We start from the raw sequence: 19,408 nt of genomic DNA, 5'->3' as shown, positions 1-19,408 counted from the left end.
CCATCACAGGGACACCTGGACATGTCTCCAGTCCATCACAGGGACACAGAGACAAACAACCATCCATCCATCCATCCATTATCTTTACCCGCTTATTCCATTTTGGGTCACGGGGGTCGCTGGTGCCCATGTCCAGCAATCACTGTGCGAGGGGCGGGGTACACCCTGGACGGGTCGCAAGTCCATCACAGGGACACATAGAGACAAACGAGACAAACAACCATTCACTCTCTCACTCACACCTAGGGACAATTTAGAGTTACCAATCAGCCTAACATGCATGTTTTTGGTCTGGAGGACCAGGGGAACAACCCACATGTGCACGAAGGGAACATGTAACCTTCATCCAGAAAGGCCCCAAGCCAGGAGGCGATCCTGCGACCTTTTCGCTGCACCACTGTGCCAAATTCAACAACACACAGTCCTCCCTTACAGACACACACCATAGACCAGTGGGACTCATTTTGTCACATCAACTATTTAAAGAATAATCATCTAAGTTGTAACGAGCTCCTGCGTGTCTGTGTTTACAGTAATTATGTTATTAAACACGTGAAAAGTTAGAAATGCCTCCCACACAAGTGCACCGCCGGCAGAGCCCCCCCCCACCACCACCACCACCACCACCACCACCAGTTCACCTCATTCAACAACACATCAGGCGTGTCGAAGCATCCAAAACGTAGGACAGCAGTTCCACAGGACCAGGACGTAGACCATTTATTTTATGAATATAATTATGAATCCAGGACTGCATGCTCACTCTGCAATCAGCATCTGAAGTAAAACCGTTCAACTCAAATCACCGTGAGGCGAGGGCTCGACTCCTCCGACTGACTGCAGCTGAAGCGCTCTCTTCTGGATTTCCTCCAGGATTTATCACACGTGTTTTTGACAGTTGGACATTTTCTTGCCTTAAATAAAAAGTCTTATTTTTAGAACTGGCAACATGAAGTTTCTTAAGATTAACTTCCATGCGAGACTGAAGCATTTCTTTTGTCTCTTTCAGCTGAACGTGAGCCAGTTTGGGTCCAACTCTGTCCTCTACTTCGGCTTGTTCGACGGCTGGGATCCTGATCCGGCTCAGCAGCCTGGATACATCATCATGTCTTCTTTTCTTGTCTTCTACAAGTGACGCAGCTCTGCAAACCCCTTCTTCACGCTGACTGAATGAATGGAACTCGGGACGCACAGCCACACATTCAATTTGTACTTCCCTGCTTCTGTTGTTTTAAATGTTTTAAATTTTTGCTGCTTTATCGTCCTGTGCGCTCACAAGAATTGGAGATATTTTCGTCTTTCTCAAAGGAACTTGCAGCCGAACAGGCGCTCCATAAGATCTTCTTCTTTGTCTCCAGCTGAAATGTTTAGTTTCTGAGAGCCGCCTCTCTTCTGTAATTACATGGAATCACGTCCAATTAGAAACTCTGAGCCGTTTCTCAGTGAGTCATCGTGACACGAGGTAAATCCTCCCAACCTGAAAAGAAGCTCTTTTTATACCCAGTCATGTTGTCAATTGTTCTAATTAGTGTTAATTGGTCTTCCAGCTGTTCGTTATATGCTCAGTTTCCTTTTTCCAGCCACTTATTGCTACTTGTCCCAACTTTTTTGGGATTTGTTGACACTGTGAAATTTTGAATCAACACATTTTTCCTTTAAAATGTTACATTTACTCAGATTAAACTTTTTGATCCGTCATCAAGGCAGCACGGTGGCGCAACTGGTAGAGCTGCTGCCTCTCAGCGAGCAGGTCCCTGGTTCAAACCCCGGTCCGGGGGCCTTTCTGGGTGGAGTTTGCATGTTTTCTCCGTGCTGCGTGGGTTTTCTCCGGGTACTCCAGTTTCCTCCCACAGACCAAAAACATGCATGTTAGACTGATTGGTAACTCTAAATTGTCCCTAGGTGTGAGTGAGAGAGTGAATGGTTGTTTGTCTTGTTTGTCTCTGTGTCCCTGTGATGGACTGGAGACCTGTCCAGGGTGTCCCCCGCCCCTCGCACAGTGATTGCTGGACATGGGCACCAGCGACCCCCGTGACCCAAAATGGAATAAACGGGTAAAGATAATGGATGGATGGATGGATCCGTCATCTATGTTATATTACGAATAAAATATTGACATTTGCCATCTCCACATCATTGCATTCAGTTTTTATTCACAATTTGTTTAGTGTCCCTAGTTTTTTGGGATCCGGTTTGTATTAACCCCTTGACAATCTGCCCTCCTCACCAAATTTTACCTACAAGAATATTCCACCAACATAATCTATGGGATTGTGTCTGTAATGGAACAATCCTTCATGGTAATCTTTCCCAAACAGAATATTTATAATCATTATCCACCCCCACAAAAGTTTTTACCCAACAGATCTTTTTCTTACATGTATTTTCCCCAAACGTAACAGACCACCATGAGATTGTCCCTCTGACGAAATCTTTCTCCCACAGGAATTGTCTCAAGGGAATCTTTTCCGAACTTCATCTACCCCATGGGAATCTTTCCTTAAATCTTTCTACCACAGGAATATTTTCCCACATGAATCTCTCCCTAATCTTTTATTCTTCTAAATATCCTCCTAACGGAATTGTTACCTAACAGAATCTTTTCCCCGTGAGAACCACACCTAAATTTGTACTGTTCATAAAAACACAAGTACCAAGTGATAACAAATGTGTTACCACGGATTTACAACCAGACACGTTGGTGTGGTCGTTTCTGACCGGTAACGCAAAATAAACACACCTGGAGGGTTTACTTTGGTTAGGGTAACAAAGTTTATCAAAAATAACCAACAAAACCTTTTCTTTCCAGCTCTGTTGTTTACAGACAAAAACAGCATTGTCTAACAAGAACTAGCTTCCAGCGGTTTCAGACCTAAACATCCTGAAGTTTTTTTTATTCCCAGGACTGTCTTGGTCACAAAAAGAGGACATTTTATGACACAGTCACGAGAATAAAAAAACGTTTGATGAGTTTTCACTCGTTCAGATGTGTGTTTGTAAGAAAAGGCTCAATAGAACTTGACGCAGGTTTTGAGACACTTCTCCTCGGTCTCAAACTGGTTTTTGTTTCCCAGACAGCCTCCGAACCAGAACTGAGCGCAGGCGTTCGACGTCTCATCGTAGTACCACTTCACCACGTAGTCCCGGCAAGGTCCTGGGTCCAGGATCTGGCTGCAGCCCTCCGCTGGACACGATGATGACAACGAGTTGAGTCACAAAACAAAGAGTCAGGTTTACATTTGTTGAAGTCGCCAAGTCCAAGAAATGGTCTCTCAAATGAAAATTATAATTAAGTCGTCAAAAACTGGACATACCTGATGTGTGGGGGTCTGAGGGCCTCGGTGGTGGAGGTGGTGGAGATGGTGGCCATGGTACTGGCAGCTCTTTCTTAGTCGGGGCCCTCTGTGTGGAACCATCCGGCCCCACGGCTTCAGTCATGTAGAGTTTGTTTATGTCAAACTGTGGGAGGAACTCCGTTACGGGTCTGAAGGGTTCCCTGTCAAAGAACGGGAACCTCTGAGTCTCTGAGGTGGTTCTGTCCTCGTCTGGTTTCGGTCTGTGCGGGTGGACCAGCACCCTGTCCGAGTGGGACGCCGGAGAGCCGGGCTGGGACAAAAAATAAAATAATTTAAAGCCTTTTTGTGCAAATTCAGTTAAACAATAAAAATGTGTTTTTTATTCAAAACTAATAGAAGTTACCAAACATGACTCAGAGCGTTAACCTTTGAGGTCTTCCTGTTTATGATCAACCAGCAGCTTAAATACTTTCTAAAACCTTTAATTTATTTAAGAAACATTTTAAAAAGATGCCAGACAAACTAGATTACAGCTTAAAGGTGTGTGACGTCAGAGGGGTGAAGAATAATAAAGCTAAACGTTGAGACTTTTCCTGCTGCTGGTTAATCCTCCAACATGAATCACTGCCTCGTCGGCGCTGCTCACCTTCGTCTGGACCTTCTCCAGGTCTCCTGTGAAGGTGGGCACGTCTGCGTCCGTCTCGTACGGTTGCGGTTCAAGGACGTTACCGAAGACCTCTGGGATCCCAGGGAGAAGCATGAAACTCGGGATGGGGCCGAATAAATTGTTCCTCCTGTCCTGGAAGATGCAGGTCAGCAGCTTCTTCTCCAGAGCTGCAGAAGCAGAAGATCAGAGCCGTCAACCTGAAGCTCCGCGGTGGTTTGACCTCAGAGCAGCAGTTTAGATAAAGAAGCAGCTTTAGGAGTCTGAAAAGATCAAATTCATCAAGTTTATGTTCATCTGCTGTGAAAAAACTGCAGATTTACTCCCTGATGATGAACATACAGTTTTAAAGGAACTGGGGGAGTTAGAGGACTGGAAAATTATTATTATTATTGTTGTCAAGGGTTTAACTCAAACAGCTGCTTGGAAGGTTTTTAGTGTTTTTATATAAACGAGTTCAGCTTTAAAGGGGCAGTTCAAACAATTACCTGCTGCTGAAAAGCGGGCGATAATGTTTTGACCTTCCTGTGCGAACTCATTTATTCGTCTTGTTTGAGAAACATAACGTACTCTCTGCTACACTCGGAGCTAACTGATCACACAAGAGTCCTTCCTAAGATTCTGCTGTTCGCTACTGCAGTCAACTCCGTCTGTTAGCAAAATATCACGAATGAAGGTTTTACCTAATCCAGTTTTACCAATACTGAGCATGGTGTGGTAGTAGCTGAGAGTCCTTCACAACACACACTGAATGCTAATCAAGAATTCAAGATGGTGCTGGGTGGCATGGCCCGGTGGTAAAGAGGTCAACATCCACGCAGATGGCCTGGGGTTCAATTCCCTGTGTTCTTTGGCAAAAAGTCTCAACAGCACCGCTGCCCCAGATATGCTGCTTGCTGTACGAGTGAGAGATAACCGTTTACATGCTTGAGACTGCATGCATCCATCCATCCGTCCATCCATCCATCATCTTCCTCTTGTTCTGGAGTCAGGTCTCGTGGCAGCATCTTGAGCAGGGAGGTCCAGACATCTCTCTCCACAGCCTCTTCCAGCTCTTCTGGGAGGACTCCAAGGTGCTCCCGGGCCAACCGAGAGAACTAGACCCTCCAGCGTGTCCGGGGCCTCCTCCCAGTCAGACATGCCCGAAGCACCTCCCTAGGGAGGCGCCCAGTAAGTATCCTCACCCGAAGCCCGAACCACCTCTACTGGCTCCTCTCGATGTGGAGGAGCAGCGGTTCTACTCAGAGTCCATCCCAGATAACTGAACTTCTCACCCTGTCCCTAAGGGGCATGACTGTGTGCATGTCTCATTGAAAACCAGGCAACAGTGTTGCCAGGTATACAATAATTACCGTTTTATAAGAATTTTAGGGTCAACCTCCCCTCCTTTTCTTTGTTCACCAGTCTCAACACACATCTCATCTTACAACCTCCTCTTTTGAGGAAGTAATCCTCACTCAGCTTAATGACAGTTTGGGTCAAAGTACAATCATTTTATAGCAACTGTGTAATAGTTTTCCTATCTGGCAACCCTGCCTGTCATGGAAACTATCGCGGATTCAATGACCCCAGTGATTTTAGTGTAAGCGCGTTTTTTTGTTGCTGATTCACCAAAATCAAGATTAAAAAAGCACTGATGTTTCCAGATGTTGTTCCCGTGTAAACAGGGCTGTAGTGTGCTGCTCAGTCCTGCCCCGCCCGGTTTCATTATCTGCAGCTGCAGCCACTCGCCTAATCAGTCCAGATTATGCTTCTGTTTCCTACAGCCGACCAGTTGAGCATGACACATTCTTACACCACGTCCGTTTCTTCTGTCAACTGCTGGGGTTTGTAAGTTTTTCCTTTTTGTTCCAGTCTGCACCCTGGGTCCAAATGTCCTGTCAGTTGTGCACTTCATTTAGGAAGAAATAAAAACACAAGTAATGCATATCACCTGCCACTTTGCACACCAACGTTTGAAACCAAATCTTGTTTTATGATTCAGCTCTCAGAGGACGTGACGGCCTCTCAGCTACAGCCACGCTGAACTTCAGCTCAGTGAACGCCACACTGAAGACTTTCTGCAATGATGCGATCAGGCGATGAGCTGGTCACCTTGCAGGACGTTAAAGTCTGCGACCAGGACCATGTGGTCTCTGTCGGGGTCCGAGGCCATGAAGCTCAGCTCCTTCTTGAAGAGCTCGGAGAGAGGGTCGCTCTCGTTCACCACCCCGATCACAAACATCTCGATTTCGTTTTCTTTAGCTTCTGTCACGGCGCTCTCCAGACTGACCGGGTCCCTCCGATCGGCCTGCCCGTCGGTGATGACGACCACCACCTTCCTCACGCCCGCCCGGGCCGCCCCCAACACCCAGTTGGCCCGTTGGAGGGCGCTGCCGGTGTAGGTCCCCTCGCCCAGGTAGGTCATGGAGCGCACCGCAGACCTGATCTCGTCCTGGCTGGCTTCCTGTTCCAGGCTGACCACCACGGCGTTGATGTGGCTGTAGAGGACCACGGCTACACGCACGGCGTCCCCGCCGACCGACACCCGGTCCACCGCGGCGTTCACAAAGTCTTTGATGACGTTGAAGTTTTCAGGGCCCACGCTCTCAGAGCTGTCAATCACAAACACCAGCTCCAACGGGGTTTGGCTGCACTTCACCCCACAACCTGATGAAGAGGAGCAAAGACGCAGTCAGGAGGAGGAGGACGGTTCATTTGTCATCTTTACGCTGAACACTTACTGCAAATGGACCTGACGATTCTGATGACCTCATCCCTCTGGGAGCAACAACAAAACACATCAGAGTTAAATGTAATCTTCACATGTTCAGGTTATTTCTCTGGGATTAAACACCATCTTCACGCTTCTGTTAATCTGAGAAGGATTTTCAGAAAACAGAAAGTTCAGTTTTTATTTAAGTCCGAGTCTTTTTACTCACCGTGAGTCCCGGTTCTCCCTTCTGTCCAACTCTGCCCTGATATTTGAAACAGAACATAAATCGGCTTTAAAACATTTCAATAAATATAAATTTAAAGTTTGAACTCTCAGCTCATCAACGCGCATAAAAAATCCATGACGTACCGCAGGTCCAGCGTCTCCTGGCTCTCCAGGTGTTCCTCGGTCTCCCTTCTTGCCTTTGTCTCCTCTCAGTCCTCGTTCTCCCTGCAGAAGAAATAAATATACAGTTTTTTTGTTGTTGAAGCTAAAAGCACAAAGAAAGAAACACTTTCTAATGCATCATCTCTGTCGGGTGTTGGTTCTGTCTCTGTTTGTTTCCTCGTGTTTCCAGCCCTCAGTGTTTTCCCTCCTTGTGTTCAGCCCCTGACTCACCTGTGTCTCATGTTAATCACCACAGGTGTCTGTCATTGTCCTAATCAGTGTGTGTCTATTCAGTTCACTGGTGTCTTGTCTTTGTCTCGGGATTGTCTTCATGGTGTTTCTGCCTTCCGTTCCGTGTCCTGTCCACCCGTGAGTACGCTGCCCCGTCAGCTTTTGCTTCGTTTTTGTAAAATAAATACTTTTTGATTTTCCACCAGCCTCCTGTCATCCTCCTGCACTTGGGTTCAACACTCCTGACGGCAGAACGCAACAATCTCTCTGTGTGAATAACTTCGGCTACGGTACCTTGTCGCCCTGCAGACCTTGTCCTGGAGGACCTCTGGGTCCTGGAATCCCCTGAAATCCAGGCTCCCCCTGAGAAGATCCAAACAGACTTTGTGTTAGTTCGACTCCTGACGGAGACGACGAGAGAAACTGAGTCAACGCTCAGAGCTGAGATCAGGATCAAAGTCTAAATCTAAAATCAGCTAAATATAAGCTAATATGAGCCAAAAACAAACAGAGAAGCTTAAACCAGTGAAATCCCAGCTGACAGAAATAATAATAATAATAATTGTCTCACAACTTAAAACAATAAAACAGCAGCTAAAAGCTAAAATTATAAAAACACTGACTCATAGCTAAAACCAGCAAAACAGTAGCTAAAGGGTAAAAGTATCAAAACACAAACTAAAATTTTTAAATTAACAAAATACTGGTAGCTAAAACAGATAAAACACCATCTAAAAGCCAAAACCAGCAGCTAAATGTAGCTAAAAGCTAAAACTAGTAAAGGAGAGTGGTCAAAACCTTAAATTAATAAAACAGTAGCTCAAAGCTAAAATCAACAAAATCTGAGCTAAAAGCTAAAAATAAAGCGAATACACTAAAGTGGATTTTAAAAAGCACCAAGTTTTTTTGTTTTGAAACTTTTCATTTGTTTCAAGGAGGAAAAAATGTAAATAAAATGAAATATTAAGAAAAAATGTATAAAAATCACGCCGAAAGTTACGAACGGCTAAAACAGCTAAATGTTTTATGTACAACTGCAAGTTAAGTTTTGTAAAACTGTAAAATGTAAAAAAAAAGCCTAAACTGTGGGCGGATTAAAGTGAAAACGGGTCACGGGGGACAGCCGAACCTTTTGACCTTGTGATCCTTCTCCAGGTAACCCAGGAGGACCGTGTGGACCCGTGGGACCAACAGAACCCTGCAGGAGCGCACACACAAACATTGTTATTCTCTCAAGGTAAGAATCTTTTAGCACATCTGGTTTTTAAAAAACTACCTTAAGACCAATCAGACCAACTCCTGGTGGCCCAGCAGGTCCAGGTGGTCCAGGTATGCCCCTGTCCCCCTGAAAATAAATAAATAAATAAATAAATGTCTTTCTCAAATATTTTACGACGCACGGTTCAATCAACGTGACAGAGCGAAAACTCACAACAACAAACAAAAAGAGACTGCACAACATTTAAGAGTTAGTTTCTCATGACAGGTGATCATGTAACTGCATGAGAGTCAACGCTGTTCGTCTGTTAGCAAAATATCTCATGAGCCACTGGATAGATTTGAATGAATCCCTCAGAAAATATTTATTAGGCGTAGAATTCCCTATTGACATCAACCTGACTCAAGATGGCCGCCACAGCTACCTCACCCAGCGCAGAAATGACAAACGGTAACATCCGTGTAAGTTGGTGGGTCCTTTTATTCATAAATAAATAAATTGTTTCATTTTAAAATCTATTCTGTTGCATTATGATTGTTGCATGACGGAAATAAAATTAACTTTAAGCATGTTGAAAACTGTCAGCAGCTTCTATTTCACCTCCAAATTAATGAATCACAACATTTTTCTGTAATTTACTGGATTATTTCACTAACATTAATCCTGTGGCCCATACTTTAATAAAACAGTAATCTGCTGTAATCCACTGGATTATTCCAGTAACATTCTGTGGATTTATTCTGTTAATTCACAGTAAAACGCCACAGCGTTCAGTAATTTACCTTTAATTCACGTTTTATTACAGCGTATGACTCGGTCGTGTTTATAACCGACATGGAGCTGACATGTGACGTGGTAGTAGCTGTGAGTCGTCTTTTACACGCACTCTGAGCGCCAACAGCACGACTTTTTGATTTTCTGTCAAACTCTGTTTGTAAAATTTGACCAAGACGACCTGAGAGGATGTGAGTCTGAAGGTTTGGCACGAAGGGCGGCGGGCGACAAGCATTCCCTTCATTTAGACCCGTCCTTCAGTAACATCACCAGAAAATGATATTTTACTGACAACGTGTTACCTTTGGTCCAGGTAAACCGACGCCTTCAGGTCCGATCTCCCCTGGAAGACCAGGAAGTCCTGGAGGCCCCTGAGACAGAAAAGGATGATTTTGTAGAACCAAACATGATCATCAGGAGCACTAATAAAAAAAACAACATAATGAAGTCTGACTCACCTGAGGTCCAGAGAACCCTTCACCTTTCAGTCCAGGTAGTCCAAGAGGTCCTGGTGGTCCTCTGTCGCCCTGCAGACCACACCTGGTTTGTCTTTATTGTCAAAAGTAACGTTCAGTTGATGTGAGCCTGAACTCACCTTGGGTCCAGGTAGACCGAGTCCCGACTCTCCCACAGCTCCAGCAGGACCCGATGGGCCCGGTTCTCCCTGACAAACAAACAGAAATGAATGAAGATCTGTCGGACACACGAGCGCCGTCATTAGTTTGGACCACACACGCTCACTTTGGCACCAGGACTCCCCCTGCCTGGGGGTCCACTGGGTCCTGGCAGTCCAAGTTTTCCTGGTTCCCCCTGAAACACAAGACACTTCAAACTGAGACAGGAGACGCTTCAAACTGAGACAGGAGACGCTTCAAACTGAGACAGAAGACGCTTCATACTGAGACAGGAGATGCTTCATACTGAGACAGGAGACGCTTCAAACTGAGACAGGAGACACTTCGTACTGAGACAGAAGACGCTGCAAAATGAGACAGGAGACGCTTCAAACTGAGACAGGAGACGCTTCATACTGCGACAGAAGACGCTTCATACTGAGACAGAAGACGCTGCAAACTGAGACAGGAGACGCTTCAAACTGAGACAGAAGACGCTGCAAACTGAGACAGGAGACGCTTCAAACTGAGACAGAGGGACATTTAGAGTCAAAGCACCGCCTCAAACGGTGAAATCATCATAAACGTCTTTTTGGGGTAAAATTGAGTAGATTTTGTTTTCTAACATTTAAAATAATCAAATTAGATTAAAGACACTTATTGATAAAAGCTGAATAATTTTCTTGTTTTCTCTGCTCTGTTTTCATGTTTTAACCCTTTAAATAGTCAAACACTTCATGTTTTTCCTTTAACTCCCTCTCTTCTCTCATTATTACACTTTTTCATCCTGTTTTTTTTTTTTAGCTCTGTCCACTTGGATCAATTTTCTGTTTTTGTGTTTTGGTTATTTTTTTTAACTTCTACCAGACATTTTCTGCTCCACATCTGTGACCCAAACCTTTATTCTTGGCGTGTACATGTTTTAGAAGACATTCATGTGCACTTGTCATGAAATCACCTTTGGCCCCGTTGACCCCTCAGGACCGAACGGTCCAGGCTGTCCCCGGCTCCCCCTGTCCCCTTTGTCTCCCTGCCAGAGAAACACAAGTCCTCAGCTCTGCACAAGACGTTTGCATCGTTGCTTTCAAGGACAGAGTCAGATGTTACCTTCTCACCAGGAGCTCCTTTACCCGGAGCCCCCTCAGGCCCTCTGGGCCCCGACGCACCGGTGTCGCCCTGATCATGACAAAGACAAACAAACAAACAAAAAAGAGGACACTCATTTTGAAAACAGGATTCAAAACAGATAAACCATACGCTGATATCCGCTGTCGAGGAGGCGTACAAATACTTAAAGATTTGTAGTTTTGAGTGTTTTTCTGGACTGGAACTGAACAGAGAGTGCAAGTAAACCTAAATGTTTTTGGTTCCAGGTATTTAGGAGGAGTCACAGAGTGAAAAAGAACAAAGGTACGGTTTCTTATTTGCTCGTCTGAGGCGGCGCAGAGAGATTCTGGTGAGCGGAGGGAGTCATTTTATCCACGACCATGTACAAAGACGCAACCAGGGGGTGGCCAATGGTGGCCTTGGTCACCATAGATCAGGGGTGTCAAACTCACTTACAAAAGAGGGCCAAAATTAAAAAGGGCCAATTTCAGAATCTACATGAACTCAAATCAGATACCCAACATCTTTTCTTGGTCACAGGTTCCTCAACAAGAATCTGACTGGTCTCATTCGATGTTCTCTGTTGTGCTTTCAACATCATAATCAAAGATTACTGAAAAAAGTTCAAGGGATAGAAGTATTTTACGTTTCACATACATGACATCTTGGGGGCCAGATAAGATGTCAACGAGGGCCACACTTGGCCCCCGGGCCTTGAGTTTGACACACATGACTGATTAATCTTTGGCCACCCCAGTCATTTGAGCTAACTTTACTTTTAGGCAATATAAAATCTATAAAGTATAGTTTCCTCAAAGGATAGGGGTGGCCGGTTTACACACCGTACATACATACATACATATATATCAATTTAGATATCTAAATATATATATATATATATATATATATATATATATATCAGGTATTAATGTTTCCCCTACCATTATCTAAGGAGGACGTGCCACCCAGTCAACACAACCAAGCGCCTGCCCACCAAACCTAACTTTCTGCATATATTAATATATATGGTAGTAGCCATCTTGGATTTGGACATGGCATCACAATTTTCAAAATAAAAGTTTCTTATGCCTAAATGTAACCACACATCAAAAATTAAGTCCTCACTAATTTTTCAAGTTATTCTGCACATCACAAGAGGGACGGCTGGAGGATAATTCCAGTTTTAATGTTACCTTTTGTCCCGGACTTCCATCCTCCCCTGGTAGACCTGGTACTCCAGCTGAACCCTGAGCTCCAGGGTCTCCCTACAGAAAAAACACACAAAAAAAAACTAGACTGTCTATTTTATTGTACATTTTTAATAAATGCTTGTCAATAAACTGAATGTTTTAGGCATTATAGCTCCACTTTAACACAAACTGTGTCAAGACTGGTATTTTACTGTTGGACTTCCTGTTCGTAGTTTATTTTTGTCCCTTTACCCACCTGCGTTCCCTCGTGCTTCATTCATTCATCTTACACCTGTTCCCTGTTTAATTTGTCACAGCTGCAGCTAATCCGGCCCGTCCAGTTCCCCTGCTCACCTCGCTCATCAGTCTGGTTTCACCCCCCGTGATTCATCTTTACATGAATCTTCAACCTTTGCTTTTGGCTTCTTTAAATAAATCTTTTGGTTTTTATTTGAAGCTCCTCGTGTCCATGATAATCTGGGATTTAATGTCACTCTTCCTCTTTAAAAGTCATGCAACTCCTTGGTATGAATATTTATTTTGGATTTAAACAAATAAAATAGTGCTCACAAAAGTCTCGTTCTCAGCCAGTAAGCAAAATAAATATCCTTTGATTAATTACCAATAATCTCATTTTAATTTAAAGACACAATCATTGCTGACAACTAAAGTTTAACGATGGAAGGTTTATACTCCCGTCTTAATCTGTGAACTTTAGTTTAATTCAATTTTTATTTTAAGATTAAACTTCAAACCAAACTTGAAGCAAAGTCAAATTAGTCACATTAAATGCATTTTAATCCAATTAAATCTAATGAAACCAAATCTGATTTAGTATTTATTATTTATTCCCGTCAGTTCAGCTAAAAGTTTCAAATGTCATCTGAAGTGGTGCCACAGCTGGAGAATTATACAGAAGACTGGACAAAAACTGGTGAATTTTTAGGTTTGACATTTTGTGTAATCTGCTGAGGTTCAGATGAGACGCGTTTCTGGGACTCTGGTTTCTTCTAGTAAAGAAAGTTCTGCACAGTTCGGACAGAAGGAGCTGGAAGGGGACCCGAGAGAAACGTTTCAAGCTGTAAATAAAGAATGCACCACAGACGGTGTTCAAACTGCAGCCGAGCTCGGAGGACTTACTTTGGGTCCTGGCGCTCCCACCCCTCGCTCACCTGGCTGCCCGGGCTCACCTGGGGGGCCCTGGTTCCCCTGAGGACAAAACCAGTCCGTTTGATTTTTCAGCAGAACCGATGAGAATGTTTCCATTATTTGGCTCAGCCACAAAACTACAAAGAAAAGTCCAGTTAAAACACTAAACTTTGGTGACTTTTCTAAAAAAAATAAATAGATAAATGATAAAACAAATATTCCTAGATTTAACAAGTGCATGTGAATGCTTTTATTTTGTTTTGTAGATACTTAAAACTTGGGTCGTGAGATTTTAAGCAAATAAGCTGAAATTTGAAAAATGCTTTTTTAAGCATATATAAAAATGTAAACCCCATAAAACAAACCTTAAAGGAAAAACTGAAATCAAACATAAAATAATTTATTCTGGATTATTTCGAACATCGCCAACTGAAACCGCGCACTCCGGTAGTTTTCCAAATGAGTAGATGTGCAGTTCTGAAATGTGGGTCTGCGCTCGACATCAACAAAAACCGAATCTTCCAAAAACCACGAAGTTTGAGTCGCGTTAAGAAACGTGATGGAATCAGACGAGCGTCGGCTCTCAGAGAAGACGTTTGGGTGGAAATATGAGAATAAATCTGCAGCTAAACACGACAGAAGAGAGACGAAGGTCAAGATTAAAAATCAGACTGCGGTAACTACTACTTTCTAAGCAGCAAGCTAAAATGATCAAAACAATAGCTAAAAGTTAAAACTAGAAAAATGCTAGCTAAAAGATGCAACAGGATTGCTAAAGGTAATAGCACTCTAGCTAGAAGCTAAATGGAAAAGCAAAATGCTAGCAAACAAGTAGTTTTGCAAAAGGGTAGCTAACAATGCTAACTAAAAGCTAAAAGTATGAAAACTGTTTGCTAGAAGCAAAAGAGCATGAAAAGGCCAACAAAAAACAAAAGTAGCAAAAGCTAAAACCAGCAAGAGGTTAGGTACCAGTGTCAAAGGTCTAATAAAAGGCTAGCTAAAAGCTAAAAGTAGAATTAAGAGACAAAAGTAGAAGCAGATTGATGAAGCAGATTTCAAAGAGGACAATGTTTTTATTAAAGAGGTCTGAATTTATTTCTGTGGAGAAAATATTGAAACATAAAGTTCAAATGTCAGGTTCAAGCAGTCACTTCGGCTGTTTCTGCAGGTAAACGAACGTGTGGAAGCCGGCATCCAGTCACGATCTCTGCTAACACGGTTTGAATTTAAGGACTCAATGATCATCAATATGAGAAGAATGTTGTGTGGATTACATCTCAAACTTCACGAGAAGCTTCAACTCGACATGAACCAAGCACAAAACTTAACAGCCGAAGCTTCTCCTCGATGAAGCGTGGTTTAGACACAGTCAGACAGATAAATGAATCCAACTTTAAAAACCTCCCGCTGACGATGAACTCCTGCACTCGCTTACCTTCGATCCTGGTACTCCAACACCTGGAGCTCCTCTTGGTCCTGCAGGTCCAACTGGGCCCTGGTCTCCCTGAGGGGCAGAAGAAGTTACCAACACATGAAACAAATCCAGCTTGGCGTTCCTGGTTCCGTTTCTTCAGCTTCAGCTCTGGTTTTAGCTTCAACGTGTCAACAAGCAGCTGTTAACTGGCAGCATCACGACGAACTCAGAGACAAAATATCACGTTTGCACAGATTAGAAGTTTTGTTTGTACATTTCAGAGAAAAATCCAGTTTGCACCTTTTCACCTTGAAGCCCAAACCCAGGAGCACCAACCGGACCTTGAAGCCCTGGTGGTCCATGATTACCCTACAAACAAAGAACGCATCATGTTGGAGAGTCTGTACTCAGTTTTACTTTAACTCACAATAAGTTTATAGCTTTTTCACCTTGTCACCTTTGACCCCAACCCCAGGAGGCCCACGGTTTCCTCGTGGACCTTCAAACCCTCGATCCCCCTGAAACAAACGTGACAGACATCCTCCAACTTTATGTCACGTCTCCTAAAATGAACAATTGCTTTTTGATGCTACTGAATCATTAAATCAGTTTTTTTGCATCACTGATCTACAAAAAGTAATAAAAATGTTACTGAATCAGAAAACTTTTACGCTAACTAACAATGAAATGTTATTTTTTCAAGGGAGTATTGTACTGTAGATGTTTTGGCTCATTGTGTGAAGATGGTACTCACTTTTGGTCCTGGAAACCCATCTCCAGGCGGTCCAGGGTTTCCTTGTAATCCGAGTGGTCCTGGTATTCCCTAGAAGAGACACAGTTTATATTTACCGTATTTTCCAGCGTATAAGTTGCAGGTTTTTTGGTTCGTAGATCTGTCAGTCCTGCAACTTGTATACGTTATATATACTTATATACTGCGAAGCGACTTATATACATATTTTTTTCCATATTCATAACGTAATTTTTAACTGACACTTAAAATTTCTAAGAACTGCAACAGCGAGTCCTCCCGTGCGTGCACTCTTTACTCAGCTGGTGCAGGCGGAGGAACGCTGGAGAGCTAGCTGCTCCGGCTGTGATGGATGGAAGGTAAAATGAAGCTGTTTTGACCATTAAATAAATGCATAATAAATGCGACTTATACGCCGAAACCACTTATATGTTTTTTCCTCTTCGTGATGCTTGTTTAAATTGGTGCGATTTATACTCTGGAGTGACTTAATGCCAGAAAATACAGTAGTTGTGTGTATAAGTGCTCATGTGAGCTCATAAAAAAGGAATGAAAACGGTCCAGGAGGCTGTTTAAACTTGTACAAAAATACACCACCATGAAAAGGTAATGCTGGCGTGGAGAAACAGCAGAGGAGGAAAAGTTCTGAGTTTAAACTTCCACAAAATGTTGGAGTCAGTTGGCCACGAGCGTTAAAATCCTAAATCCCTGATATTTGATTTGTGTTATCTGTTGCTGTAAAACAGACTCAAACGGATGCGAACTGTCCAAGACCTGAACAAACCCAAAGCTGGAACATACAAACTCACAGGTAGTCCTGGTTCTCCAGTCTGAGCAGGACCTGAAGGTCCGGGTCTCCCCTGAAGGCCCTTTTCACCCTGTGAACATCCAACAGCTTCACCTTCATCATACGATCAGTAAATAATTACATTTTCCACTTTAAACGTGTTCGTGAATGAACCATTGAAATTTGATTTTACAACATAAATTCTAAACAAATGTTTGATGTGCAGAAGTGAAAGTGAAATTATATTTGACTGGGATTATAGAAAAGATGCTGGTAAAAATGATAACGCAAAGAAATCACTTTAGTTCCTGGAAATCCAATCCTGAAGTCTCCTGGGGGTCCAGGCACCCCGATGGGCCCCCGGTCTCCCTGTGAAAAACAGAGTTCAGAGGTTTTTTTGGGCAAAATGTGAAAAATAATCACAAAATCAGATGAAGCAGCTCCTCCAAATCCTTTTAAAACCTGAATTTTATATTGATGAACCTGATTCTTCGTGGATTTAACCAACGGTTTATTCTAGAAAATGTTTTAGGAAGATTTCCTGCACTGATTCTCTGGTTCTTGTGCAAAATCATTTTACATCTACAACTTCTATAACTTACACAAGTTAAATTCAAACAATTAATCCTGCGATCTTGTGCAAATATGACTAAAATTCTAAGTGTTTTGAAACATTTATGAGACCTACTTTGGATCCCAGTGGCCCCTCAGGACCCGGGTCTCCTGCTGGTCCTGTTACACCCTGCAAAGCAAAATAACAACCCTCAGCACAAAACTCAAATCTTTAGTTTCAGGAGCAACATTTTATTATCTGGTCATTCTCCACAACAAAGAGTGACTTTCTGCTTCACGTGGAAAAATATTTCATTCAAAAGTAACATTTATAGACAACAAAAAAAGTATTTATGTAAAAAATAAAATAAAAATCACAGAGTGAGCTGGGAGCTGAAACAGTGTTATTAAAGACAAATAAGCAGCTGCTTAAAAGATAAAAGTCTTAACTGGAGTTACTGGGAGAGATCATATCTCTCCAGTTTTAGCTTCTCTCCATTGGTTCCCTGTCAAATCCAGAATAGAATTCAAAATCTTCTAACCTACAAAGCGCTCAACAACCTAGCTCCATCTTATATTACAGATCTTATTGTTCCATATTTTCCTAACAGAGCACTTCACTCTCAGACTGCAGGTTTACTTGTGGTTCCTAGAGTTTCCAGCAGCAGAATGGGAGGAAGATCTTCCAGTTCTCAGGCTCCTCTCTTGTGGAACCAACTTCCAGTTTCTGTCCGTGAGGCTGACACATTGTCCAGTTTTAAGACTGGGATTAAGACTTTCCTTTTTGATAAATCCTATAGTTAGGGTCGGCTTGTTATGCTGCTATAGACTTAGACTACTAGAGGACAAACTGACCTCATTTCCTTGAATAAATTGTTAAAATTGAATAGTTTTCATTTGATACTATTTCTATCTTAACATGTGATTCTTGACCTGCCATTGTGTATCTATTCCTACCAAACCCGGCCGGTTGAAGCAGATGGTCCTCTTGTCCTGAGCTGGTTCTGCTAAAGGTTTCTTCCTCACGAGGGAGTTTTTCTTTCCACTGTCGCCTTCATGCTTGCTTAAGATGAGAGTTCAGTGATGGAGTTAAACTCAAAGCTGCTCCTCAGATAAATAATGTTAATTATTATTTTATACATGAATGTTTCTGTTAATTATTATTTTATACATGAATGTTTCTGTTCAGTGCCTGAGACGACTTCTGTTGTGACTTGGAGCTTTAGAAATAAACTGAATTGAATTGAAAAGTAGCAAAACACTGAAAAAAGTAGTAAAAGGCAAGAGGTGTAGCTAAAAATGCTAACTAAAAGTATCAAGTGCTAACTAGTAGCAAGATGCTGACTAAAGGTATCAAAAGGCTAACTAGAAGCAAAAAGCAAATAGCAAAATGTCCAAAAATAAAAAAATTAAGTAGCAAAAGGTTAGGTAGGCTACCCATATGAAAGGGCTAGCTTAAGTATAAAAATGTGAGCTAGAAGCTAAAAGTAGCAAAAAGTTAGCTAAAAGTAAAAAATGTCAAAAGTTTGCTAAAAGTATCATAACTACATAAAACCTAAAAGCATCTAAATGTGGCTTAAAGTAGCTAAACCTAGCTAAAAGCTATAAAATAAGTGAGCGCTAACTAAAATGAGCATTTCTTCTTCTTTCGGCTGCTCCCTTCCTCAGGGGTCGCCACAGCGAACTAACTCGCACGAAGGCTTGGTGATTGTTTTTACGCCGGATGTTCTTCCTGACTCCACCACAGATACCGAGCTACCACCGCCTCTGAGTGGAGCAGAGAGCTGCATCTAGGGCGCCCAGGGGAGCAGGTGGTGGGGGTTAAGGGCCTTGCTCAAGGGCCCACAGTGGAGCAGATGAGCGTGGAGGCAGGTGTGGGTGTTTCACCTTTTCCACCCACATTTGATGTCATCGCTCTGGGGAGTCGAACCGGCGCAGGTCCGCCTCCTCTAACCTCTGCACCACCACTCCCCATTAAACTAAAAATAGCATAAGAAGTCAAAAATAGAGGCAGTTTGCTGAAACAGATTTCAACAAGAACAATGTTTTTTGCAACATTCGAAAAGATCTGAATTTATTTATTTGGGGAAAATATTGAAGCATAAAGCTGAACGTTTAAAAAAATGATAAAAGTAACAAAACCCAGAACTCCTCTCCCGAATGAGCTGAACAGTTAAAACTAGCGAAAAGATGCTGAAGCATTTCTATTACAACACAAGAGAATAAAGAAAAGTGTGATGTGACTGCATCAGGTCTGAAGCAGGTCAGAAGACCAAGGCTGAGCAGGTTTAACATCAGCGAGAGACGCTTTCATCCCACCGGACAGAAGAACCCGGCTGGACCGACGGTGCCACAGGACAGGAGGAATGATGAGCAGGTTCTAATCCCACCACACAAAGTCTGTTTCTGCTAAAGAATAATATCCTGCAAGCCTGGATTCACAGCTTTGGAGTCAGGATTACCCATAATCCAATATTCACATTCCATTAGTGCAGAGCTGAGAAACACTTCATCTTTCACAGTGAACAGAGGCGAGGCTGGCTGCGAGGCTGGCTGCGAGGCTGGCTGTGAGGCTGGC

The 19,408-nt window shown here is 42.9% G+C and overlaps 2 protein-coding genes across 2 annotated transcripts in view; one reads left to right on the top strand and one right to left on the bottom strand.

Annotated features, from left to right (window-relative positions):
- Positions 1–1,135, top strand: part of si:dkey-256h2.1 (uncharacterized protein LOC337520 homolog) — a 13,726-nt gene extending 12,591 nt beyond the window's left edge. Inside the window, exon 12 of the mRNA XM_037676518.1 lies at positions 1,010–1,135. Within this exon, the coding sequence (XP_037532446.1) occupies positions 1,010–1,135 (126 nt within the window). The remainder of the gene's footprint in view (positions 1–1,009) is intronic.
- Positions 1,136–3,008: 1,873 nt separating this feature from the next.
- col28a1b (collagen, type XXVIII, alpha 1b) overlaps positions 3,009–19,408 on the bottom strand; it is a 24,953-nt gene continuing 8,553 nt past the window's right edge. Inside the window, exons 11-35 of the mRNA XM_037676517.1 lie at positions 16,967–17,020; positions 16,579–16,647; positions 16,301–16,369; positions 15,495–15,563; positions 15,190–15,258; positions 15,041–15,109; positions 14,762–14,830; positions 13,318–13,386; positions 12,181–12,252; positions 10,988–11,056; positions 10,839–10,910; positions 10,008–10,076; positions 9,862–9,930; positions 9,725–9,793; positions 9,569–9,637; positions 8,550–8,618; positions 8,403–8,471; positions 7,568–7,636; positions 7,025–7,105; positions 6,882–6,917; positions 6,684–6,720; positions 6,055–6,609; positions 3,943–4,130; positions 3,315–3,606; positions 3,009–3,184 (exon numbers count right to left, since the gene is read on the bottom strand). Of these exons, the coding sequence (XP_037532445.1) occupies positions 3,009–3,184; positions 3,315–3,606; positions 3,943–4,130; positions 6,055–6,609; positions 6,684–6,720; positions 6,882–6,917; positions 7,025–7,105; positions 7,568–7,636; positions 8,403–8,471; positions 8,550–8,618; positions 9,569–9,637; positions 9,725–9,793; positions 9,862–9,930; positions 10,008–10,076; positions 10,839–10,910; positions 10,988–11,056; positions 12,181–12,252; positions 13,318–13,386; positions 14,762–14,830; positions 15,041–15,109; positions 15,190–15,258; positions 15,495–15,563; positions 16,301–16,369; positions 16,579–16,647; positions 16,967–17,020 (2,598 nt within the window). The remainder of the gene's footprint in view (positions 3,185–3,314; positions 3,607–3,942; positions 4,131–6,054; positions 6,610–6,683; positions 6,721–6,881; positions 6,918–7,024; positions 7,106–7,567; positions 7,637–8,402; positions 8,472–8,549; positions 8,619–9,568; positions 9,638–9,724; positions 9,794–9,861; positions 9,931–10,007; positions 10,077–10,838; positions 10,911–10,987; positions 11,057–12,180; positions 12,253–13,317; positions 13,387–14,761; positions 14,831–15,040; positions 15,110–15,189; positions 15,259–15,494; positions 15,564–16,300; positions 16,370–16,578; positions 16,648–16,966; positions 17,021–19,408) is intronic.

This window comes from Nematolebias whitei, chromosome 5 (assembly GCF_014905685.2).
Source record: "Nematolebias whitei isolate Nwh7 chromosome 5, NemWhi1, whole genome shotgun sequence".
NCBI classification, from domain to species: Eukaryota; Metazoa; Chordata; class Actinopteri; order Cyprinodontiformes; family Rivulidae; genus Nematolebias; species Nematolebias whitei.
The sequence above is the reverse complement of the archived record's forward strand: the minus strand, read 5'-3'. Positions and strand labels throughout refer to the sequence as shown.